Source organism: Cebidichthys violaceus, unplaced genomic scaffold (genome assembly GCF_023349555.1).
Source record: "Cebidichthys violaceus isolate CVI_PGR_0920_01 unplaced genomic scaffold, fCebVio1.0.p SCAF_13, whole genome shotgun sequence".
Classification (NCBI taxonomy): Eukaryota; Metazoa; Chordata; class Actinopteri; order Perciformes; family Stichaeidae; genus Cebidichthys; species Cebidichthys violaceus.
Genome location: NW_027176296.1, coordinates 13,180,114 through 13,207,534, shown reverse-complemented (window position 1 = coordinate 13,207,534; position 27,421 = coordinate 13,180,114). Strand labels below are relative to the sequence as shown.

Genomic DNA, 27,421 nt, shown 5'->3' with positions numbered 1-27,421 from the left:
ATCTTCAATGACAAAATCAAATATTTGATGGATGAATAAATAATTATCCTCTGATTTCAAGTTTATTTTTTAACTCTTAATGTTTCTGTGTTAATATAATAAGACAGGCTGAACACACGTGAGCCGTCCTCTTTGGTTACCTTTTTTTTTAATGTCTCCATGCGTCCACTGGTTACCCCGTGTTTAACGTCACGTTGCTATGGCTTGTGGGTAATTCCCTGAGGCTAAGTCAGCATACCATGTTGATTTACGGAAAGGGTTCATAAAGGGCTCAAAATGTCTGCCAGAGAGCCTCAAACACTTGAGGATCTGACAGTGGGACATCCCTAACCCTCACGGACTTCATGGGAGCGCGCCTCAAAGTCCGTGAGTCCGTAAGGGGGGACATTGGGCCGATATCTGGATGAGACGAAGGTTAGGGAAGCAACTGTGCACTGCTCTTTATCGAAGTGGGAACTAACAGAAAACACGGATCTGATCAGGCATACATCTCACCACTGTGAAGCTTAATGTCTACACAAATGGTAAGAATTATTTTATCAAAAATAACTGTAGCATACAGTAGCCTATGAACTGTCAGGGAATACTAAAACATGCACATACGATTGAAAGAAACCTTTGCTGTTATGACTTTTATTCTCTACATTTTACAGCGGTTTCCCCACATTATTATGGCGTAATTCTCAAAATGAAAACATTATTTTTTTCAAATAGTGGCCTGTCGTAGTTGACAGACTAGAATTCTACCCTTTGGTTTATTCTCTTGCTAATATGCGTCTGCTTTTAGAGCAGCTTCTGCTGTGTTTACTCCAGTCCTCTGTGAGAAACCTGTCCAAGCTGAGCCTCAACATCGCTTCTTCTTCTTCTTCTTCACGTTTTATGGTAGAGTGCAACCATTGCTCCTGAGGTTGCATAACTTTACGTAAGATACCACAAGAACCGTTGGATGAGGATGCATTGAACTATGTCATGGCAGTTGTATTGCTTAGGACCCAAGGGAGCGCTGTGTCGAGGGGGAGGTTGTTTGGATGAGCGGTTCTGGAGAAAGCCGAATACCATAGGGACGTTCTGAACAGGCACGTTTTCTACTGGCACCACCAGGGTTTCCAATCCACAGATTATCCCGAAATGACATTTGTAGAGCAGCAGCATTGAGCTGGTGGACTTTTACATGATACTGAATTCACCAGACAACACGTGACATAGAGTGAAGCGTTGAATGTGGATCAACAGCAAATTAAATCAGAAGCAAAACAGAATACAGGAAAGCCTTCCTTCATAAGAAATGATGAAAATATACCTGTGACAACAGGGATAATCATATGTTAAGTTTCTAGACACGTTTCAGATATCTTCTTGCACTCGATAGGTTTGTCTTTGGTTATGTAGCGTTAGGTGGGCGGGTGGAGATGAGATGAGATTAGAGCAGACAACGTGATTCAGTGAGAATGTGGTGATGTAAAAGAAATCCATACAGATTATTCAGTTCATCACCCCGGTTGCTCTACAATCACCACCAACCGGCCATCATTAATATCATCCCTCCCAAGTCATCCTCCATGAAGCAGAGCTCACTTCTCTCCTGCTAGATGCTCTTCATTATAATAGTTCATTATAATGATTAGGAATCATTTTAAAATCGCCGAACTCAAGGCTTAAAAGCAGCAGTCCACAAACCAGTGGGTGACATCACGATGACTACGTCCACTTCTTATAAAGAGTATAAAACGGGTAGCTCAAATCACGCATTGTGATTGGTTCATAAATGTGATATAATACCTATATATATATATATATATATATATATATATATATATATATATATATATATATATATATATATATATCTGTGTGGTCATGGTCTGTTTTTTGAAATGTTAAATGCTGCACACATGAACACATCCTATAAGAAAACTTAGTGGGGATTTCTCCACTGCGACTTTAAAATTCAGTATTTCCCTCATTCACATATATTCCCTATGTCTCCCTTTTTCATAATGAGTATATACTGTAAACATAACTTTACCCTGTACACGTGTCGCTAAAGTATTAACAATTGCCATCCACATCAGAGCAGTTAGTGTGCACCATTTGTCAGCGGGCTTACTGCAGGCTCATCCTCCCACAGCCAAACTGTCTCCGCTCCTTCCTCTGATACCACGGCAAACAAATGTCGTTGTTTAGTTTTGTGATAGATCTGCTCGGTCAGCCCACTCTCACCATGGCCATATGAATGACAAGACAATTTTTCAGTAATTTTGCGAGTCATTAGTTGGCTATGAAGGCTGTACTGACTGAAATGTAAACTTGTGAATATGCTAAGTGACGTACTATGAAATGTGAGCGAGACTAACAAACACGGGACGTCCAACCAGGAGACCGGTGTCCCAAAGTGTTTTAAGTGGCGTTGGTGACACTGTGATGTGTTTTCCTGATGCATTGTTTCCATTCGTATTTATTTAATGTAATGTAATTTAACTACTTATTTTAAGACCAACCATGGAGTTTTACTAAACCTAACTAAGTGGTTTTGCTGCTGAAACCGAACTGAGGCCATTACCGTTGTTTTGTTGCCTTAACAATGACCGTGACCGTTTCACGGTAACGATGTGGCGTTAAATGACTCGTAAAAATCCTAAAATGAGATCTTCCCATGAGATTATAGATATATAACGCCTTACTTAGGGGAGCAATTGGACAGTAGGAGATTGCTTTGCCTAAAAGAGAGTGTGCGGCGGCTCTGGGAGACGGACCTCCAGTTAGCAGATATCTCAAAATGCACTCAGCTCAAAGCCGAGCGCCAGGAGTCACAGCGGGCTGGCTCTGTGCAACAGTAGCATCAGAAAGTCGGGGGAGCCTCCTGGGATCAGACTCCATGTTAACTGAAGGTCCGTCCCCCAGGAGCTGCTGAGCGCTGTTCTCTCAGCGAAGTGTTCTGCTGGTGTCTTCGTTTCTTTCTTTTAGGGCGGCCTGGTCCACTCAACACAGAAATCATCTCACCCTACAGGCATAAAGAAGCCTTGCTGCTGAATTCGAGACCAAATGACTTGTCAAGACAGATGTTTACGTCATGCATCCGCAGATGTGCATTCCTCTGATTAAAAACTTTAAGCTTTAATTATCTTCTCTTTTCTTTTTTGCATGCCACCCGGATAGCGTCACTTCGATTTTTCCCCCTCCTCTCTTGTTCACTAGTGCGGTGGTGAGAGAAATGAAGCTTGCAGTCAAATGGAATAAAGTTGTTGATCAAGTAGTGGAGGGAGTGGAGTTGACTTGATGAAGGGTTTTTAATCAACTAGAGGAAGGTGTTTGTCAGTAAGCAAATATGTTAGAGGTGCCCTGTGGAGTTTGATTTTTAGTAGCGCTAAGGAGCAATATTCCAATGAGCAGGTTCCTATTTTGTTCGTCTTGTGCTCTACTGGCTTTGAGGATGCTTTTGTAACGCATGCGCACAAGGATGCCGGTGGTGCAGTGGTTTCACTCTATTCCACTGATCAAAAATTCCACTGAATATAATTGATATTCTGTGTTTTTGTTGTTGGACCACTAAACACCCAATACATTGCATTCATTTAGCTTTTGTCCAAAGCGAGAAGAGCGCCAGTTGTCCAAAGAAGCAGCGCACTGTAGTGTCTGCAACTCAGTATCCCGAGAGATTATGTCATGTCCTCCAAATTAAAAGGTCAAAATGAGTGGCTTGTCCAAGCTTAAGAACAACACATACAAGTTTACTGATCTGTCATTGAGACTACATAGTTTTCTGATGCGTTCCTAAACTGTTCTAAATCACTGCAATCTTCCAAATCTGTTTCAAATAGTCTAGAGAGGAAACCTAACAGCTAAAAGGTGGTGCTTGATAACATGTTCGGCTCATCTGTCTCCTCCGCTCTCTCAGCCTTCTTTTCTCTGACATACTTTCTGGCACTTTTAGCGAAGTATTACTTGAGCTCCAAAAACTTTTCTTTTTTTTTTTTTGCCTCCATTTGACAGTTTTTACAGCTTTTAGGAGGCACGGAAGCGTATTCTAAAGGATATTTAGGAAATCTCAGGGGAGGGGTGATCAATCTCAGCGGCGCTCCCTGATAGAGAGTAAACCTTCAGGGGTGAAAAATGTACTGCTGCTACATCTGCACGCTGGATATGAGAAGGTGGGCTGTGCAAAGACGAAAAGTGGATTAATAGCAGTGGGAGGATGAACATTTCACTGTTGTTTCCATTGTCCATAATCCCCCACCAGAAAAAAAAGAGCCCTTGACTCATAAAATAAGCAGAAACAAAGTGTGATTCTAATGCGTTTTGACAGCTCTGTTATTTCCCAGAACTCTTGAAGATTTCCACCTCATCCGTAGCCTTCCGCTCGCCGCTCCTCTGTTATGCGACAAACTGGATGCTATCCAGTGGGCTCAGTGTATTCTCCACACTGCCATCCCTCTCTCTTCTCCTCTGTCTTTCCTCCTCAAAGTTCAGCATCCCTCCTACACCACAAGCTCATTCCGGCATCCGATCCCATTCTCTCTCCGTTGATTGCTGTCCGTGCATTTCCCTCAGGTGCCCACCTCCCCCGTTCTTACCCGACTTATCCCCCCGTTAAGCTCCCTCTCTTCTCTCTCTCTCCACCTCTCGCTCTTCTCCTCACCTCTCTGTTACTCCCACAGGGCCCTGCATTCAGAGGAAGCTGCTGTGCTCACTATCTCCCCCCCCCCTTCCCTCTGCTGTAAGTTATCACACTGTTTATATGGCCTTTTTTCTTTTATCCAATTTCACACGTCCCAACTTGTTTACCAGCAGTGTGGGGGCCACAGAGAGCCGCAGTGCCCTTTTGCTTCATTCTCCAGCACCGCCCCCCCCTCCCCTTTCTTTCTTCCTTCCTTCTACTCTGCCAGCAGCTTTGCAGTAGCAATAAAAGCTAAGCTTACTTCCCGTTTTTCAATGAATGTGATTAGGTTTCTATTTTTGTACAGGCTTGAATCACATTCAGCCAAGTGTCATTTACTGAATCCGGGCTTTGCCACTCTGTTCTTATGTACTTAACACAATGAAACAACCGTTGTCCAAGACTACACACTCTTGATACAAGCTGTAAAAGGGGGCGGGGGTTACCGAACTGAATGAAGCCGTACACAGGTTGTATCAGCCACAAGGTTTGCGTTTGACCAATCAGCAAATTTCTGTAGAGTCGAGTTCAAACGCAGGACAAGTTGGGGAACAAATGGTTCCTAGAAAAAACAGCACACCCAGTGTGTGATGTTGATTTCCTTTCGGTGTCCTCACTTTTCTCAAAGTTTTACTTCAACATTTCCTACAAGTCCCAAACTGACTCACCTTAAGGAAATACATGAATTTGCTGTCTTACCCATAGTCAGTGGGCGAGTATGCCGATGTCTCTAACTAACGTTACACGATTGTTTTTAGGCTGATTTGTGCATTCGACATGTTTCCATGTGGCATTTCGCCTAGCTGATGGCATGTGGAGCCCCAAATTTAACTTTGGTCCAGCAGCAAAGTTGCTGCACTTGTTACCGCTCCACTGGCAGCGAAGGAGCACAGGTTGCTATCAAAGACTATTGATGATGTATCGGGTCTCAAAGTGGTTGTCCCACTTCATGGGGGAAGATTTCAACCACTAACTTGTAACTCTCTAACCAGGGGCAAGTCAAAAAGCGAGGGGTAGGGGTGAAAATAAGACATGGGATTGGCCCCAAGTCCTAACCCTGAATCAGCTCAGGTAGGTGGTGGGGGTTGTGGGGTGGTGAAAACCCTTGACATGCTGATACTGTCAAGGGTCAATACTTGATACTTGCCCACCTCGGGCCCCTGGTCAGTTTGCATTCCCAGACAACATAGGAGTGGATAATGTTATAATTGACCTTCTTTATACAACCTGGATATGGCTGGGGGCACAGTGAGGATCATGCTCTTTGATTTCTCCTTTGTTTTGAACACAATATATGCCCTGCTGTTGAGCTAAAGCTCAGGGTCATGCAGGTGAACACAGACCAGTGTGCCAACTGTCAGCTGCAGTTGCTGACTTTCGGAAAAGGAAATCACAAAATCATAAATCTTTGTCAAAAGTCTTCCTTATAGGCTTCAGGTTTTTGCTATGCTGGAGTAAGACGCAGGAGAGGAGAGCGTCAACCTAACTTGTTTGTAATTAAAATGAGAACTCAGAATATTAATAAATAATGAGTACGTCTTTTATCTCATGAGTAACCTCAAATACAAACAAATGAAGGCTTTGTGGACCATGAAGCGATCTACAGTTGATAGCCACACACACTTTCTGCACTTTCAGGTTTTCTCTGACATTGAAAGGCTCATCACACAAATGGTGTGGTTACAGGAGAGCCCTCTTGACTGACCAAGGCCATATGGCAATTCATGGATCAAGTTGGCTTTGTGGACTTTTGGAGGTCTTTCAACCTAGGCTTTACAAAAAAGGAATTCTCTTATTTCTGCCATGTCCATCCCTCATACAGCCAAGTCGATTTGTATCCATTTTTTTCATAGATAAAACTCTCCTCCCTGCAATAAAGAAAACAGAATGGCTCAAAATCTAGTGCATTGTGCTGGAAATTGAACACAGCTGTATTTGCAACCAATTCTGCACACATGCAGCGAATGCAATGGATGATTTTCTGCGAACGAAGATTCGTAACAGACTCTTTCCCCATCCACTCTATGGAAGTGACTGAACGTTGTAATAAGGGGAGAGAAAATAAATGACTCTGTATCAAAGTAAAAAGCAACAGAACCAGCTCAAGTTCATTGATTGATATATAATAAGGAAAACATATCAAGAATACTCCATAACCTTCAGATTGGAATATAGAAATGTTTGGGTGCTTTGAATGTTTACAGCATGGTAACTAATTGAAACACATCACTGCATACATTTTATTTTTCATTTTTCTATTGATGTAGTAATTTCAATTTCATAGCATGAGAGATGCTTTTCATTTTGTTTAGCTCATTGTGACCTGTTGACTTTTAGAAAAGTGTTTGTTCAGTGTTGTGTAATACTGAAATGTTTGAAATGTTCCTTATCTCAATGATGAAAATAGTTTACCAACGTTGTGCCAGTGGGTAATATACCTCAGTCACCTCATTTTGTCTGTCTTTATATTAATCTGTAATCATATTTACATTGATGGTCTATTTACCAGTTGTATGTCCCTTTTCCCTTCAGTATTATTTGAAATAAATAAAATGAAACAATCTGATTTGATATTTTTACATATACTTTTTACAAATCCCGGTGCATTGAAAAGGCAAAATACAAACATATCAAATACAATAATCTTTCAAAAATGGTCATTAAATAAGACTGGAATGGGAACTCTGACTATAAATATCTGATGTGGTCTGTTCAACGTTTTCCACCATATTTACATTACCAGATCCAGAGATGGTGAGGCAGACGGCTCAGGCAAAGTGTATGATTTTTATTCAATTCTTCTAGTAATAAGGAGGCATGGATTGAGGAGAGAGGGGTTTACAAAGAAATAAAACAAATGTACAGTTTCTTGAGTGAAATTTCCAGCATTATTATACTCCCTCTTTTTTCCAATAAAAACCCTATTTAAAAAAGAAATGGAGTACACGACATGAAACAATTGGTGCTGGGTCGGTCAGACCACCTCTGGGAATCCATTTGTATTATTACCACGCTTGGTTCTGCCAAGGTACCATTGATCAAGGGCGCCAAAACATTATAGCGTGGAGAAAATAACAAGAACACCTTCATATATAATGCAATCCAACACAACAACGCTACAGACTGTGGCCTGACCAGAGAGCTGAACCACACAAAAGAACAACTTTCACAAGATGGCAGTCACACTACTTCATTATATCAAACAGGGGTTGGAATCAAACAAGATTTTAACACTAAATTAAGAATCTGGATTTCGACTACATAGATCAGATATATTGTGATGCTTCCAAGTCGGTCAGTTTATCCAAAGCTCGAGTCCAAACTCTTACCTCCACCCTCTGGCCTGAACATTTTACAAATCCCAGTATCCCGACATCACGGTCACACTCGGCTAAAAGTACAGACCCAGTGCGCATCAAGTCTGTTTTTATCTCAAGCCTAAACAACAACACTACAGACTGTAGCCTATGTGCTGTGATGAATTGCGAAAAAGGGTATTTTGCATAAGCTGAAAAGTTGTACAGCGACTTCAGCGGGTTTGAGAGCGAGGCGAGTGTGCTGTGTGGATTCCTTTGCAGGGCATAGCTGATGCCAGGTGGTGCGGTTGTGCGAGTGGCCTTACTGTTGAAGGTATTAGCCTTGGTGATGAGTGCGCAAAGCTGCTGTAAACACTACGACTGTTTGAAAGGTATTGAGCCAGAATTCACATGTGCTTTTCTTCGGGCTGAGTATCATGTAAAAAAATCAGGATGCCAGTACAAATACCAGTACTCTTAAATTGATACAGATACCAATAGAGTACTTCAATCGATGTTCAACCCTGTTCCCAGACCCACGGTGGTGGAACGCGTCGTTGTTAGAAGCGTAACGTCCCGTCCCCCGTCCCCCGCCCCCCCCCAGCTAAACACTGTGTTCACCACTGTTGCCGTTAGTTGCACTGTTGCCAATGTTAGCACTGTTAGCTGCTAACCGCTGGCTCAGACGTCTCCATGTTCAGAGCCGTGTACAGGCAATCCCAGCTGTATGGGTTGTAGCTGCTGCTGTCGTCGGCCAATCACAAGTTGCATTAAATTGAAGAACGCTTGCTGGACCAAAACCTCGCCCCTCACTTGAATAAAGATGCCACGAGGGACAATGACTCATATGAGGAACAAAAGTGATTGCAATTAGTTTGAAGATGCTGTGCTCTGAAAACATGGTGCTTGTGGATGACAGCAGGGCTCACGGCTTTACTGCCTAAGAGATACCTGCGGATGCATGCATGACTCAAGGACATGATTTGCATCACTGCGTCATGCCCGGCATGCATGCACTGCTGCCTGAGGGGCTGCTCTTCTGTTCCACAGATAGCAAAAACCAGGGAGGAAAATGCCACTCACGACAAACTCTGCTTCGTTTATTCAGCGATGTAAGGCCTTGGGGAAAATGTATGCGACACGCACACTGCAGTTGCAAGTGCCAGAATGTGACCCACAGGGTGGGAATAGAGTTTTATGAGAACGATCCATCTGACGATTTTAAAAGGCGAGAAATGATCGGCAATAGATCCGCATATTAAAAACCCATCCACGTTGCCTCAGCCATCCCCTCGTCCTCTGGTGTAGTTTTATGATTTATTAAAGGGCGAGAGGTGTCAAGCAAAAGCCTTGGTGTTGGTGAACTTTTCCTGACACGGCGCTGCTGCAGGCGAGGCAGACTGCAACATACAGCTTTATCCAGTCACACACTCAACTTTGCCTCTCTCTCACATGGTAATAGGTAGTTGTGGCCAGTGTATTTCCCTGCTGTAAGAATGCAAAAGGAGTACATGACATGAAACAATTGGTGCTGGGTCAGTCAGACCCCCTCTGGAATTCCATTTGTATTATTAGCACGCTTGGTTCTGCCAAGGTACCATTGATCTAGGGTGGCAAAACATTAAAGAAAAAAAACCCAAGAACACCTTCATATATAATGCAATCCAATACAACAACACTACAGACTGTGGCCTGACCAGAAAGCTGAACCACATAATTGCAAGTTTCCCAATAGTTAAATACAACTTTGACAAAAGTGGCACTCATTGCAAGGCTGCATGATATCTAATGTGTCGACTCCCTGTATCCTATCAACATGAGGATAAACAGGTTGAGGTAAAGATGGGCATTTGATGTTCAATTTGAGGCCGTCATGATTGACAGAAGATCGATTCCTCAAACGACCAATGATCTGGCTGTGGGATAATCGCACAGACTTCTGCCGTCTGCAGTTTGAGCAGCTCTGATTTCCCACATGGCCAAAGATCCGTTGTAAACTGTAGTGAGATTATTTTAATATTATGGGAGTAGTATCTTACATGTTGTGGCTGACGGTATTCTTGACTGTGTGTGATACAAATGAGAAATAAAAATGAACCTCATTATAAAAACAGTCCAGACTGTCCATATCGTTCTTTGCCATCTTCTTCTTGCTTTTTATTTAAAGGCACAGTGTGTAGCATTTCTGGGGATCTATTAGCTGAAATTAAATATGATATTTATAACAATGTTGTCATTATTGTATAATCACCTGAAGCTAAGAAAAGTGTTTTCGTTAGCTTAGAATAAGCACTTCATATCCACATAGCGAGCAAGTACTTGGTGGTTCAAGTTACCTCACTCTTGGAAAAAGGAGGAGTGAGCAGAGGGGTATTCAGACGACGGAACAAAACACGCGTGATGATATGTTGCTATGGTGATGGAACGAAAATGTAATTATGTCCTGTGAAATATTGTAATTATTCTAGTAACACATTTAGCTCTATAAAATGCAGCTTTCTCTTAATATTCCATCGCAAACTTAAACAACTTTCTCTTTTACTGAGGGTGATACATAACATACGGTTGTATTCCTTTACAAAGGACAGCATTATTAAAATATTTTTAATTTGGAAGGCGATAACTTCTACTCTTACCGTTGCTGGAATTCTCTGCTGGCTTCACTTCATTTTACTGCCCTGCTGTTGTCCACTAAAACGATATCTGGTTTGCTGTGTACCGTCTGCATCATTAGTCAGGTAAAACATTCTGGTCTAAACTTCCCACTCTGCTAAATGTAAGTACTGTATACATAGGCTCACACAAGCTTATTGAAATGACAAACATTAAAAGGGTTTACCTGCCCAGTAGAAGAGCATAAATAAGTAAATATTTGAAGCAGATGAATATCAAATTAGACCATAATAAAAAATTTAAAAGTAATCACAATGTTAATGGTCCCTATACACTATGCACTGGTTGTTTAGTATAAATGTTATGTTAATCATTTGGGTATTATTTCTATACAATTAAACTTTATTTCTATATGATTTAATGTTATTTTATATGATTGGTGATATGATAAATGTTATTTCTATAACATTTGATGTAATTTCTATATATTTAATGGTATTTCTACATATTTTAATGTTGCTTCTTAATGTTATTTCTATATGATGTAATGTTATTTCTAAAAATGTATTGTTATTTCAAAATCATTTGTATCTGGTTGCTGTGGAAGAAATGAATATGATGATACCATGCTCTTCCTTTAAGCTGTGAAGAAGTCACAATGTTGCTGAAATTTCAGCCAATGAAATAAAGTCTACACTACTTGCTGTTCATTCTAAAGGGTTTGCAGGTTTGACAATGTAAGCAGAATGAAACAACATACAGTGTATGTTCATAGAGCTTTGAAGCATTTAGGCTTTTGTCAACACATCATTTACCAGAGTTGGCTGAAATGTTCAAAAATCTTAAACTGAACATTGAAGCTATTTCACCAACGTCTTCTCCCTTTTGACATATCCACCTACTCTGTTTAACACCGACTGTGATGAGAGTCTCGTGAATGAACCATGTATCCTTGTGCACACATTCAGTGAAGGTTTAGCCCGGCACTCACTCGACCACTGAAGCTTTCAAATATAGTAAAGGTGCCATACTGTACATGCTCAAACAGATAAAGCTTACTCACAGATTCGTGCTCCGTCAAGTCGGCCAGAACAAAGCAGCGATACTGCTGCTGGCCGGGGAGGGGTTTGTTGTAGTAGCCGTTGTATTTCTTCTCGTCGCCCAGCGTGAAGATCTCGGGCAGAGCGTCCAGCTTGGCAGCGATGTAAGGCTGCAGGATGTCCTGGCTCTGTCTCTTCTGTCTCTGCAGGCTGCTGTCAGCACGGGCCTCCAGGAGCTGCCGGAGGGACGACACAACAGGCGTCTTTTGGACGAGCGTAACATGACACTACATAACATGACAGAAAGTGATCACCTGCAGGAGATCCACGCGCCTACCTCCGCATGGAGGACAGAGGACAGTGATGTGTGCTTCCCATCTTATTTCTAATACGTGACTTTTGTTGTTGCCAGTCCCATCCAAGTCCTGCGACTTTAAATTCTGATCCAATTAAATTCTTCCACCCCTAATGAATTCCCCCTAACCCTGTCAAAATTGATTTGCACCATTAATTAAGTATTTGGATTCCTATTTCTTGCAATCTTGTGCTATGAACAGAGCCCATCCTATCTATGCCTGTCATTCCTAACTCAAAAGACATTTGTGTCCAAGATTGCTTTGTGGACGTAAGACACTGATGATATCCTGGTCGTATGGAGAGGTTGTAGAGAAGAGCAGACAGATTTTCTAATATATTTAAATTGTACTACTAACAATCTTTCTTTCACTATAACACAGAATGCAAAGTTTGCCAATTTCTACACTCAACACTTAACAAGGGGCACAACGGAACTATTGAGACTAAGACTTACTGCAAAACCAAAGTGAGGATAAACACCCAACAGCAGCTCATCTGCAATATTCCAACTGGCCAATTATAGAGACTGTACAGAAACTGCAGTACTGTTTCAGAGTTTCAGCCCAAAGCTGTTAAGATGAGTGTTTCCAGCATAGCTGATACCCCTCAGCAAGGACTCCCTGCTAGTGAAGAAATCAAGAGCTACCATGACTTCCTCCTGGTCACCTTCTCCACTAAATATCCTCCCTTAGCCTGCAGGGTCAAAAACAACTTTGAACCATCCTACATGTCCCCCCATCTCCCTCCATCTCCAAATAATATCAGTTTAGCTCCCTTGATCACAATCTGAGAGACTGGTTCATTCTGACACTTGAAAACCACCAAACACTTTCTCATCACTGTCTTATCAGCCTACTGGCATCCCCCCCCCCATTGTGCACAATGTTCTCATTCGTCAGACACAAAGTACTTCATGCAAAAAAACCAAAAAAAAACCACACCATAGAATTCTTCAGCACACACATTTTGTCCAAATGCTGAAACGTCTCTGTGGTCTGGTTTATGTTGGACTAACTAAAAGAGCTTTTAAAGACTCAACACAAAACTGCAATACACACAAAACATGGATTATGCTAGTCCTCAGCACTATGCTCTGCAGCGTCATTAAAGCTCTGGGGAATAGAAAACATGTCACCCTCTCCTAGAGGTGGTGGCATTATCAACTCACTGCTCCACAGAGAGGCATATTGGATTCACACTCTTAACACAGTTGAGCCCTTTGGCCTAAATGAAGAACTGAACATGTCATGTTTCATCTAATCCATTACACTTGATGGATGCAGCACTTTTTTTTTTACTTCCATCTTTGTACTAATCCCCTCTGTGGAAGCAGCACAAGCAGGGAGGACCTGAATGTGGAGTGAGAGATTGGCAGATTCAATGAAGATAGTTTTAATCAAAGAAAGCCGTACAGGTTCCCAAAAGGAACTCGGGTACAGCTGGCCGATCACAAGCGAACAAGACTGCATGTGGCAAAGAAGACAAACTGACAAAAAAAAAAAGTAGAGCACAGAGACTGATGCTGCATTCAAGGCTACTCAGAACTCTAACTCTAGCCCCACTTCACGTGGAAGCAGCTGTCTGACAGCACACATTTGAAGGCCACGTCGTAAATAGTAAACCATCAACTAAAAGGCAACAACATATCAAAACTTGGAAATTTCAACTGGTAAAATTCTGACCTCAAAGTTGTCTGGAACGCAGCATAAATACACGTGGAGGGAGATAACGAGCGACAGGTGACAGCAGGGCTGACGAGCGACAGGTGAAACTCGTTATGGAGAGGCAGACAAACACAGGTGGGAAACAAACATAGAGAGGAAGAAAGACAGGAGAGGAGAGGACTTTCAAACTATTACAGGAAACTGAAAACTAGAAGAAAGGACCTTGATAGTAACTTTTAGAGGTATCTGTGTTCTCTTGTTCCTTGTGTGCATGGGCTTGCATGGACTGTGGTGGCTCCCACATTTGGATAGATGTGAAATCCTGTTAATTTAGTTGCCCTATGAGAATTGTACACCTTTTCATGTGTTTGCCTTTTACACAGTAGTGTTGAAGCGTGAGTCTGTTTGAACAATTAATCGCTACGCTATGATTGTCCAGTCTGCGTCCAAGGGGCGGGACTTAGCGAAGGTGATTAAAGGACAACTCGCTCTACCTTCTGAGTGACAGCAGCCCATAAGACTAAGACTTAGGTTAATGAAGCAAAGACTAAAACTGTGTATATATATATATATACACACACACACACACACACACACACACACACACACACACACACACACACACACACACACACACACACACACACACACACACACACACACACTGTATGCAATGCACCCTTATAATTATGCGGGGCCCTCAGCCCTCAGTGCACTCTCATTCTGCATGCATGCTGCCACACTGTTCACCTGAAAGCCGTTGTCTGCTGCTGCTCATAGAGCATTTTAAAAGCCCCAACTCCAACCTAACATCCACGTGTGGGCTCTGATCCTCACCCCCCCACTCCCCGCTGTGTCGAGTTTGGTGTTTACTTGTTGGTAGAGACAACGTCGGAGCCTGGACGCCAAATATAACGCTGTGCATTTCGAATCCATACAATAATCTATTCCACATGTGCTGGCTGGCTGTAATAACTCAAATCAATGAGCTGTGACCTGGGCGAGGGAGAGAAATCACACCAATCTCACCCGAGACCTGTCCTGTATTCATTTAATCTAAATGCTAAATTCTGCCATCAAACTCCAACCAGAAAGCCCCTGTACTGACACACTCCCTTTGCTAAACCAAAATGTAAAACTTATCAAAAGAGGCGGTAAACACATTTGCACTGATAAGAGAATGGAGTGTATCCATCCTTGTGGGAAGTGTCGACTGTGCTTTCGGGGGGGGCGAATACACAAAAGGGTTGTGCGGCTCTTGTGGCCGCTAAACCTACCCAAATAAGACAAAAAGAAACCTTGTGATCTCAAAGCACCAGCAAAGGGTGAAATGCACCCTTGCTGCCAAGCAAATAGCATCGCTCTCTCTGCCCGTGCTATTTGCATTTATATTTTAATGAGGTAATATGCAGATATTTGGTGCAAAATCATCCCCTTTCAATGCCACGATGCAAAAACAGGAAGAGTTGTCGGTAACTGAAGCGCATCTATAAGTGGTGTCACGCCGAGACTTTCCAGTGCTCATGCCATATTTAATATTTAATCCCAAATATGGTTTCTCTAAGTCAAGTTTAAAATCCCTGCCTTGAGTTTTGAGGAATGCTTCTGCCTCTAATTTCAATCAGAATCAAAAAAGGGCAAATTACACGCAGCTGCAAAACTTTACGGATGTGTTTGTGCTGCAATATCATTAGCGCAGTATATATGGTGCATAGGACCTCGAGACGGTAATTCATGGCGCCATTTCAACCGCAATTTTTTCTTGGTGAATTCGCCCATCAGTGTTCTACTTTCTCTTAAGTAAAGCTAAAAAACAATCAAGACCACAGCAAACAAACCTGGCAGAAATGTGAAACCTCATCCGCTTCAAGTCATCAACTGTATACCTTTATATTCACAAGACATTAGGGATGCACCGATCCACGTTTTTCACTTCCGATACCGATACAGATATCTGAGGTTTAGTATCGGCCGATACCGATCTGATACCGATCTAATGGAGAAAAACAGTGCTGAATCGATTTAAAAAACGCAGCCGACGCTACGCGCCCCCAGGTTGTCCATCGCTTTTCTCATGTTGCTGGCGTTGTCCCTCAGAATCACGTGGATTTTGCTCAACGGAATTTGCCACTTGTCAAACATTTCCTTCAGGCTAGCTGCTATCGCTTCGCTGGTGTGTGACCCACGAAAGTTTGTTGCATTTAACATTGCACTGTGTGGCACAAAAGTTTCATCCAGCCAGTGTGCTGTTAAACTTAAAAGTGACACAGGGGAAACGTCGGAGCTCCAGATGTCTGTCGTGAAACTTATCGATTTGACATCTTTTATCTCCTTCAATATGTGTTTGCACACTTTACCGTGCAGTTCAGGTAGCGCCGTCTCCGACAAATATTTTCGGCTTACCATGTCGTAGCGTGGTTCCAGGTGGTTAACTAGCAGCCGGAATCCCTTATCCCCGACAACTGAGAGCGGCTGCCCGGTTCCAGATGGCTGATCCTTTCGCTCGCTCCATTTTAAAAACAATCTATGCGGCCAGTTCGCTAGCGCATGACGTTACGCAGAGCACAACGCATATAATTGGACTGAATAGATTTGCCTTTATGGATCAGTCACATTGTCACCGATACCCGATCTAGAATTTTTTCCTATATCAGGACCGATACAGATATTGATATCGGATCGGTGCATCTCTACGATGAAACCAGAAACTTCACCCCTTTACTGGTTTCATTTCCCAAACAACACTTCACCAACATTTTTGATGTAAATATAATTTATCAGGAGAGACTGATGTCTATAATGAAACAAACACTGGAGGATCTAGATAATAAGACACCTAGCTCCATGTCTTTAGGCCATTATCCGCTTTAGTTTTCCATAGATGTGACATAACTTCCTTGTTATTTCCATGATGCAACAGGGAAAAGATTCAATGAAAGACTAAGTTCATAACTATTATGGCTGTGTGGTTCCAACTGTCTTCAGATACAGTAAGAAATGCAACGATTACTCTTCCTTTAGAGTGGTCACAGTAAAGATTCTGGGGAACACAATCTAGTGCAGTGGCTCATTACAGGCTGACTCCGAAAGCAGCCTGTTCACCTGTAGGTTAGGAGGCACCTGGACGAGAAACACGAATCACATGGCTAATGGATGTTCACTGACAGCCGGTAATTACAGTATATACAATTGCAGCAAAAGTGAAAGAGCTCTCCTTTAGAGCTGCTGCCAACACAAACTGAAACTTGATGACACCTTGCATCCCTCAGTGGTTGTTTTACATTTCAGTAGCAGGGATGACTCAGCGCTTAATCTCCCACCCATGCAGAGTGAAGACAAACATAATCCGAAAAGATGGTCTGAGACTGTCGTAATGTCAACACTGGAACACGTGTCAGTGAGCTGAGAGTTGTGTTTCATTGGTCAGCCAGTGGATAAACTTTGCCCTTAAGTCATTGTTGAGTCATTCTCTCAATAAGAGCACCAACCGCTGTAGGTCTGGCACTAAGCGGAGGGCTTCGAGGAGGATATTCAAACCCTCGGTACCGGCGATTATAATGGGGAACGTGAGGTCTTTGGCAAATAAGACGGACGAGCTTGGCGCGCTGGTAAAGACCGGGAGGGTCTTCCGTGAGTGTAGCGTCATGTGTTTCACGGAGACATGGCTGCACGCGGATTTCCCCGACCACAGTGCGTCGGTGCCCGGCTTCAGGACTTTTTGGGCGGACAGAGACGTTATACAGAGCGGTAAGAAGAGAGGTGGCGGGATTGCAGTGTATGTGAACGAGAGGTGGTGCAATCCCGACCACCTGTGTGTGAAGGAACGTTTCTGTAGCCCGGATATTGAACTGTTAGCCGTGGGAATGCGTCCTTACTATTTGCCGAGGGAGTTCTCATCCGCCATTGTTGTGGCTGTGTACATACCTCCATCAGCTGACGCTGAGAGAGCAGTGGACACCATCCACTCCACTATATCTGGACTGATGAGTCAACATCCTGGTGCATTTTTGGCAATTACTGGAGACTTTAATCACACCACCCTGGATAAAGTACTGCCAACTTTTCACCAATATGTTGACTGCCCCACACGGAACAATAAAACTCTGGACCTACTGTATGCAAATGCCATTGATGCATACAGTACCACTGCCCTCCCCCCGCTTGGCAGGTCCGATCACAACCTGATCCTGTTGACACCCAGGTATGTTCCTCTGGTACAGAGACAGCCTGTGACCACTAGGACTGTGAGGAGGTGGTCTCAGGAGGCTAAGGACGCCCTGCAGGACTGCTTTGAGTCAACGGATTGGGATGTGCTGTGTGGACCACATGGGGAGGACATCAACAGCATGACGGACTGTATCACAGAATACATAAAATTCTGTGAACACACTACCATTCCATCCCGGACTGTACACTGCTTCCCTAACAACAAGCCATGGATCACCAGCGACCTGAAAGCACTTCTTAATAAGAAGAAAGCTGCTTTCAGGTCTGGGGACAGGGACGAGCTCAGGAGAGTCCAGCGTGACCTGAAGGTGAAGATCAGGGAGTGCAAGGACACCTACAGGAGGAAGCTGGAGGCCAAACTCCAGCAGAACAATGTGAGGGAGGTGTGGACCGGGATGAAGCTGATTACTGGCTTCAAGGTTGGAGGGAGACAACCAGGGGGCTCCCTGGAGAGGGCCAACGAGCTAAACTCTTTCTTCAATAGATTTAGCTCACAGCCCTCATCTGTCTCCTCAACACACCTCACCTCACAAACACCTCGGCTGCCTCCTCCTCTCCCCCCTCTGTCCCCCCTGGTGAGCGGCACGGACAATGAGCCCTCTACTTCAAAGGGCTCTTCCACCACCGACACCATGACCACCCTCCCCCCCCTCTCTGTGACGACTGGCCAGGTTAGAAGACAGCTGGAGAGACTCCACCAAGGAAAGACTGAGGGACCTGATGGCATCAGCCCCAGGGTCCTGAAGACCTGCGCCATCCAGCTGTCTGATGTCCTACAACACCTCTACAACCTGAGCCTGAAGCAGGAGGAAGTCCCGGTGCTGTGGAAGACGTCGTGCCTGGTTCCTGTTCCTAAGAAGACGACACCATCTGGCCTCAATGACTACCGACCAGTTGCCCTCACATCCCATGTGATGAAGGTGCTGGAGAGGCTGGTCTTGGCCCACCTCCGACCGCAGGTGAAATCATCACTGGACCCTCTGCAATTTGCATACCAGCCTCATGTGGGAGTGGACGACGCCATCATCTACCTGCTGCAACGAGCTCAGTCGCACCTGGATGGAACCGGTGGCTCTGTGAGAATCACTTTCTTTGACTTCTCCAGTGCATTTAACACCATCCAACCAGTGCTACTGAGTGAGAAGCTGCGGGAGGTGGGGGTTAACGCGTCCACTGTCTCCTGGATCACTGACTACCTCACAGGCAGACCACAGTTTGTCCGACTGGGTCGTGTGCTGTCTGATACGGTGGTCAGTGATACTGGAGCCCCACAGGGAACTGTTCTGTCTCCCTTCCTGTTCACCCTGTACACCACTGACTTCCAGTACAACTCAGGGTCATGCCATCTGCAGAAGTTCTCTGATGACTCTGCAGTGGTCGGGTGTATAAGGGACGGACGGGAGGAGGAGTACAGGGCAGTAGTGGATGACTTTGTGGAGTGGGCCGGTAGAAATCACCTGCTTCTGAACGTGGCCAAGACCAGAGAGATGGTGGTCGACTTCAGGAGGAGGACGACGGCTCCACAGCCACTGAGAGTTCTGGGAGAGGACGTGGACATGGTGATGGAGTACAAGTACCTGGGTGTCTCCATCGACAGCAGACTGAGCTGGAAGGCCAACATCAACGCTGTGTACAAGAAGGGGATGAGTCGACTCTTTTTCTTGAGGAAACTTTGATCCTTCAACGTGTGCAGCAAGATGTTGGAGATGTTCTACCAGTCTGTTGTGGCCAGTGCACTGTACTTCGCCGTAGTCTGCTGGGGGAGCAGCATTGGAGCCGGAGACACCAACAGACTTAACAAACTGGTTAAGAAGGCCGGCTCCATCATCGGCTGTAAACTGGACAGTCTGGAACAGGTGGTGGAGAGGAGGACACTGAAGAAACTATCATCCATATTGGATAACCAGGACCACCCTCTCCACCACCTACTGCAGGGACAGCGGAGCACTTTCTCCAACAGAATGATCCAGCTCCGCTGTCATAAGGACAGGTACAGGAGAACATTCCTGCCTACCGCTATAAGACTGTACAATAAATCACCTCGGGCCAAATCAAATCGTTAAACCTCTGCACTACTGTTTATTTAGTTGATTTAATATTATTCTGTTCTATTCACTGTGTATATAGTGTGCATTTTTTATATAACATCTTTACTATATTATAACTGTATATATTGTGACATGTGTATCTTTCTTGTATTTTTCTTTTTATATAATATTAAGATTTTTTTTTTTACCTGTGACCTATTGCTGCTCTGTAACCTATTGCTGCTTGTAACAAAATAATTTCCCCTCGCGGGATCAATAAAGTTAGTATCTATCTATCTATCTAACTCCTTCACAAGCAACAATAACCTTGTTTTAAACTCAACATCAAACCTATCATTTACAGAAGGTGCCAGGCAAAGAAGGGACCCCCCCCCCATCACCCACTCCACCCACAGGGATTAACATATTTATAACAGCAAAATTGTATTGGATAGTACTATATGTAATGGAAAGGTTTACCTTTTTGGGAGAAGCTTTTAGGGGACTCAAGTCAACTCGAGAGAGGCTTTGTCCCTTTACATGGTGAATACAAGTAAACGTCCACTCACCTCATGTATGTCCATGTCTTCGGGGTTCTCCCATCTCTTCAGAGAAACCGGGGTAACAGGAACAACCACTATGTAGTACCACCTGTATCAAACACAGTGACACATATGCCTTGAATACACACATACAAAACACAGCCTCAATGTGATTTACAAGCTGTTTCATTCCAGCCATCTACGGCTCATGTCTCGAGAGTTTTCTTCATATTTGTTATAAACTTTTTACATTCCTCCTCTTCTCCTAAACACCGACGGGATAAGTTTGCTCTGCGACTAATGAGAAGGTCTGGGTCAGGCATTCATATTGAAATGGTATTAGTTGGGGGGGTTTTCTCCATCAGAGCCACTTCTCTTTTTACAGCTTACTTGTGAGCAATTTCTTCAGAGAAACAAACACTTGAAACACAATTAAGTCCAAGTAATTTGCAGTGCCTGTCTCCTCGATCGAGCTGGGTAATAATAAAAAAGTAACCTTCCATTGAATTGCCGCCTTTGCATTTGGGATTCTCTTTGCTGATCAACTGTGGTTTAAAAGCTCAACACTTAAATAAATTGCTTTTTAGCGTCAGGAGAAAGCTCTGAAGGGGCACCGGGGTTATTGTTAGCATGGCCATGTGGTTATAATTATGGCGTTGTTGTGTTGTGGGACTGAATGTTTTGTTTGCTTCTGAAACTCTGACCTGAAAAGAACTCTCTGCTGCAGCGGATAATTGGTTGGTTATGAACTGGCTAGAACAGAAGAAGAAGTAAATAAACCAGGCTTGTAATGGCTGCGGACAAGCTGAGCTATTGATTTAACACAAAAAAACATTGTCTGGGTGCATCTTTTGTGTGGCTCCACTTGACTTCGCCTCGCTGGGCTGCTGTGTGGTGAGGCCTTTTAAGGTCTTCACACTGCTCACACACACACCGAGGGAAGAATTCACAGAAGGATTGTGCTGATTCTGCAGCCACTAAACCTGCACAAATAAGCCAAAAGAGAACCGTGTAATTCTCAAAGCACCCGCAGAGGACGAAATGCAACTTACAACTTTGCTGCCGAGCAAGTAGCGTCTCGGTGTTCCTGTGCTATTTGCACGTTTTTCTGGGTGATTTAGTGCAAAATCGTAGGGATTGAGAGCATTCCCAAAAATGTTTAAGTATTCTTACATAAGATGGCGTATTTATACCGTGCCACATGGATCATTTCAATTAGATGCAAAAACTGGCAAATTGCACACAGTGGCAACGAATGAGGCGTGTTCGCGCTGTAACCTCATTAGCACATCTTTCATCGGACCTTGAGAAGGGGCAGATAGCGGTTGCAAAAGATGAATTCCCGGTGCTCTCAGTGGTGATGACTCTGTTGTGCCTGAAGCCCGTCCCCTTTCCTTAAGATGTCATTATTTGGCTTGCCAACACATCCCAGGTGCTTTGTGCTTTGTGGTGCAGCGTCTCTGGAGCTTCAATGGTTTTAGCGCCTCATTTGACAGAATCTCATCTCATTCAACGCACTGTGCTGTCGGCTCAGCATCACCGCCTGCCATCACGAACACAGATTTAATGTATTCAGGGTTGAATGTCCTCACCACATTCTTAGGAGCTTTTACTGGCTCTTTTTCGTTTTAAAAAACGGATCCGTTTTGTGTCACTGCCTCCGAGGGAACCTTTCAAATCATGAATTATCCCTTCTTTTTTTCCAGTATGGTTTCCACTCAGACAAACAAACAGCACACACCTGACGGCGGCTTCAGCAGGAACCCTGGACAGACTGATGGTGACTTTGCCGCCCTCCTCCACATCGTGTTGGTATCGAGCCGGTTTCATCTTCAGCAGGTCTGGGGCTGTTCGGATGGAAACCTGCTGCTGGAGGCCGCCGGCACTGTTCCCCCGGCTCATGAGCACGAAGGAATAATCCGTATCGGGCTGCAGTTGTGTGATCAGCTTCCTCTTCAGGTTGCCTTGAACCTCCACACTCTGCTGGTTGTACAGGATCTGAAGCCAGGATGAAGTTGTTTTTTTTAACAGTGATACAGTTTTGTTTGATTACATAGTGTTTACTACACTGGCTGTCTATGGAACTGACTTCAGGAAAAACACGTTTTATTTTTCTCTTTTTCTAAATTAATCTTGACAAAAACTAAATTCTGGAATAAGTCATGAAGTTGGATTACATTTCAATATTTGTGCTTCAGTAACCTACATCATAAAAAGTTGAATATCATCAACATATAGTAATACATCGACAATTTTCCTCTTTTCTTCCTTGTACTATTAATTCATCTCTTTGACGCTTACTACCTGTCTCGTTGAGAGTTAGATTATAAAATTGATACAGCCAATATATCTGTATATGTATGTATGTAATATATGTAAATTTGCATTCTTACAGTCTTTATGCTAAGCTAACCATACCATGTTCTCACTACAGCTCCATAACGACAAGGATTGAGCGCATTCCCAAAAATATTGACGCATTCTTTCATAAGAGGGCTGTGAACTATTACAACTTTTAAAGGACAAAACTTTATTAAAAATTCATATTTTTTTGTTCAATGAATTCTGATATTATGTGTAGCTTCAGTTCACTTAGTTGTATTATTGTATCCTTGTTTAACAGCGTTAGTGACCTTGCTACCTCCAGTGTTCTCTGCTTTTGATTCTGTGCAGCACTACGACACATTGTTTTGTGTTACAAGGTGCTATAAAAATAAAGTATGATTTACTTGGTTACTATTATTTAGTTGATGACCCATGGTCATAAACTTTTGTTTCTGCCTTTTAGCTTATCATCAGAGCTGCACAGAGTGACAAGACGCACAGGTCCCTCAACAAATAGCCAGTCATAAAATTCAGTTACAGACAGTTTAATATGGTGCAAATTGATTTTCTTGATGATTTATGTTGCAGCTGCTCTGTTACAGAGTACAAAAGAGAATATCTCAAATATCTCATATAAATGTACAAAATGTTTCTATAACTGAAGTCATTACATTATACTGTGGTAATAATACCACCTCCTGTCTGCATATACAGTTTCACTCTTAGAAATCAGGGTTCCAAACGGGTTCTACCCCTAACCTTCTAGAAAAAACTTTGTGAAGAAAGGGTTTTTTAAGGGTTCTCCGTGAGACTAAGGGTCCATTTAGGACACTTTTCATCAAACATACCCTTTTTGAAAGGGTTCTTCAAGGATTATTGAAAGAGTGGATGTAAAAAGGCAACGCTTTGGAATATAAAAAGTTCCCAATAGAACCCAATGGGTGGGTTCTGGATGAAACCCTTGGAATCTAAGAGGGTTCTCCGCAGACCCTGCTGGGTTGCATTTTGTTAGCACCCTTACAAAGTGGAAAGGTTCTGGATAGAAATTTCAGAGGGTTCTGAGTGGAACCTTTCACAGATGGTTCTAAGCAAAACCCTTAACGGGTTCTTTTATAAAAGGTTCTACCGGGAACACAAAAAGTGTTCTCCTATGAGGACAAGCCGAAGAACCCTATATGGTTGTAGTTAGCACCTTTATTTCTAAGAGTGTACAATAACATCTACCTACCATGAAACTACAAACCATGGATGTGTTCTATTATTCAGGACCGTGTCAGACATTAGGACTTACTTCAGGTGCTTTTTGTGATAAATCAGACTCAATAGTAATAATTTGGTCTCCACATAAAGTGGTTCATATTATAGTCTCGGAAGCAGTTTGATATGGAACCTCAGTATGACATCAGTTCCTAGTTTGCGTTCTTTTGTCTCTACTGTCTAGCCATATGTGTTGAAATTCACAAACGTTTGACTACTTGGTTCTAGATTATCAGTAAGAAACCTCCTTTGGTTGTTAAATTCAGTGGCTGTAATGTCTAAATGCTGCAGCTAGGTGGAAGGTCTGTCGAGGTGGAAGCGTGAGGCAATCTTACCTTGAGAGGCACTTGGGATTTGTAAGTTTCTGGTACTTCCCAGGTCAGCAGGACAGAGGTTTTCATCACAGCCTTCACGGCAAAGTTTTTGGTGAACACTGAGGGAAGGTCTAGATGATTATCAGGTGGTTAATTTAATTGTAATTATGATTGAGATGATTCAAAGTTGAAGAGCTAAAATGAGAGAACAATGTACACTATGCAAATTCATCAAAACGAGAGCACAGTCTGTAGTATTTGGACACAGCATTGTCTCAATACAGCAATTATTTTCATTTATATAGCGATAATTTGGTGACCAATATCAATGACTTAAAGCTGAACTAATCAATATTTTTTCTATCAATAATGGATCAAATAAATATCTGTTATATAAAAAACTCAGTCATAATTCCACATATAACTATCACCACCTTTGCAGGTCTTTTTAGCTCTACAGTGTTTTAGCAACAACATCTAACTTTGATCTGAATATGTGGCACCTCTAACCATAAATACAAGTTTTTCATACATTACATTTTAGATATACAGCAATTACACAGGACCAATACCAATCTAGAGAGGTGGCGTGTGTAATTGTACAGGATGACACGGACAGCAGCAGCAACTTCATTAATTATTCAAATGTCCCGACACAGCGACTGGATTGGTCAGGGTCTAACAGTAACACTCTGTCTCCTAAAAACTACATTCCACACAACTAAACTGCAAGATCTCAGTTTGCAGTTGTGGTTTACACCTGTGGAAGTTGATCTATATAATCTGAAAACAATATGTTCACTTGTGTTTCCTTCTGCTCAGAACTAACTCCACGGCAGAGGATCACACTCACACCTCTTCAAAATCTGCCGTACTTTACACACAGCTGGCGCAGTGTGGACACAGTGGAAACCAAACACCATTTTGCATTTGTTGGTTAAAAAAAAAGATTTCACACTTCTTGTTTATGTTCAGTGTTTTCAAGCGAAGTTTAAATGTATCAATTAACCTTTATTGATAGTTTAGACGACTATGAGCTGCACTGATATTGATACCGATACTGCGCCGATATACATCAGCTGCTTGTTTGTTCCGCCACTAACAGCATATTTGTTTTAATATTTGTCTGTGGGTTTTTTTCGGGGGAATTTCAGGTGTTTCCTGTCACCTCAGCCTTTCAACTGTTGCTGCTTTTGAAGGGGAAGAAGGGAGCTCATTATGGTCAGTACTGAAGCTCACCTGACTCCCCCTTCTGATTCTGTGTTCCTCCTACTAATAAAGTACTAAAAAACTAATAAAGTATTCAGCCTTTCCTCCACATTGCGCTGAGCTGCACTTGTGGTCACCAACATTTCAAAAACATGCATTTGAAATTTTCAGGACAATAGAGCCCTAAATGTCCAAATGATGGAGTAATATACGGAGTGCTGAGGTAGCCTGTGGTTCTCACCTGGCATGGAGGTGGACATGGTCCGACTCTGAATGCTGGGGCTGATGGGCCCTCCCCCCTTGCTGGTGAAGGCTTGGACTCTGATGTCGTAGGTTGTGTCTGGCTGCAAGCCTTGGACCGTCATCTGCGTTTCTGTGGTGCTGTTGGTGTTGTTGTGCTGGCTATTGATATCTCGGTACACCACCGCGTACTTGACAATCTTCCCGTTCCTCTCGGCCAGAGGAGGGGGCTCCCAGGCCAGGTTGGTGGAGGTGGCGGTCAGACCGACCACGCTCAGGTTCTGGGGATAGCTGCTGGGGACGTCCTCGGGGGTGCTGATCTCCTTCACGTATTCCTCCCCGTTGCCTGCTCGGTTTTTGCCGCACAGTTTGAAGATGTAGGTGGCTCCCTTGTGGAGGCCGGTCACTGTGAAATGATCGTCTGCCTTCCTGAAGTCTTTGATGGTGAAAGCCTCCTCCTCTGCTCTCTTGTACTGCAGCTGGTATCCCACGTGTTCCCCGACCATCTCCTTGGGAGGCTGCCACTGGATCAGGGCAGTGTTCCCTATGGTGGTGCTGATCATCATAGTGGGCTTGCCAGGAACTGGGAGACATTCCCATACCTTGATTACACTCAAGACGTCTCCCTTCAATAAATGTACACTAAAATAACTCTTAAAGGTACAGTGTGTAGCATTTTGTGGGATCTATTGGCAGCATTGATATAATATTCATAACTACGTATTCATTAGTGTATAATCACCTGAAACTAAGAGTCGTTGTGTTTTGGTGAGCTTCGAATGAGTCTACTTCACCATCATGTTTCTACAGCAGCCAAGAACGGACAAACCAAGCACTGGCTCTAGCGAGAGCCGTTTGCGTTTTGCGTTGGCCACCGTAGTGTCCTACATGCTTAGTACACTAGAGAAGTTTCAGTTGGTTGTAATCCACAACCTCGCCACTAGATGCCGCCAAATCTTACACACTGACCTTTTAACACATCGGCGTCCCATGTCACTTGCTACCCAGTGGAGGAAATGGGAACTAGTTTAAAAAGATGTCATAATTACAAGGTTATGAAACATGACTCCTCTAAGAACATGGGGCAACATGCAGGAGCAGTCAGACGATCAAACGCATGGAGAGATTAGCTCTCGGACAAGTCAAAAGTTAACATACCCAGTATGTCGGAAACAATCCCTCATTGCACGGTAACAAAGTGTGTGGCAACAACTAAGGCAAGTACAGTAAGTTAAAGTTAACCTGAAATTTGGCCTGTAACCTTGATTCATTTGGAGGCGTAATTTTAACATTCTCCATATTTTGTCCTCTTCAAAATAAGTTTGAGGTTTGTTTACAACCTGCCCCTCATGCTTGTTGCCCTGTTGGATCTATTTTTAGCTAGTTGGCTGCCTTCCAAGATCTCTGCAATTACTTAGCTGAGTATAATGTTATCATAAACAATAAAACAAATGGCTAGCAATTCAAATAAAGAAATAAAAAAAACCTCTCTTCAACATAACTATAACCTTTAAAGCAGTGTTGTATTAAAGAGCACCTACACCGAGACCAAGTCATGACCAAGACCAGAGTGTATTAAAACCAAGACCAAGACCAAGACCAGACCAGTCAGAGACGACAAAGGAACATGCAACCCGTAGGCACTCCTCACACTAA

At 43.2% G+C, this 27,421-nt stretch overlaps 1 protein-coding gene across 12 annotated transcripts in view; it reads right to left on the bottom strand.

The window, feature by feature from the left end:
* ptprfa (protein tyrosine phosphatase receptor type Fa) overlaps positions 1 to 27,421 on the bottom strand; it is a 292,124-nt gene that overhangs the window by 53,289 nt on the left and 211,414 nt on the right. For 8 of the 12 annotated variants that reach the window (XM_068707781.1, XM_068707787.1, XM_068707789.1 and 5 more), the window contains 5 exons: positions 25,767 to 26,348; positions 24,338 to 24,447; positions 22,162 to 22,418; positions 20,448 to 20,529; positions 11,627 to 11,839 (listed from right to left, as the gene is read on the bottom strand). In XM_068707781.1, the coding sequence (XP_068563882.1) occupies positions 11,627 to 11,839; positions 20,448 to 20,529; positions 22,162 to 22,418; positions 24,338 to 24,447; positions 25,767 to 26,348 (1,244 nt within the window). The remainder of the gene's footprint in view (positions 1 to 11,626; positions 11,840 to 20,447; positions 20,530 to 22,161; positions 22,419 to 24,337; positions 24,448 to 25,766; positions 26,349 to 27,421) is intronic. The other 4 variants (XM_068707783.1, XM_068707792.1, XM_068707793.1 and 1 more) reach the window with 1 other exon arrangement.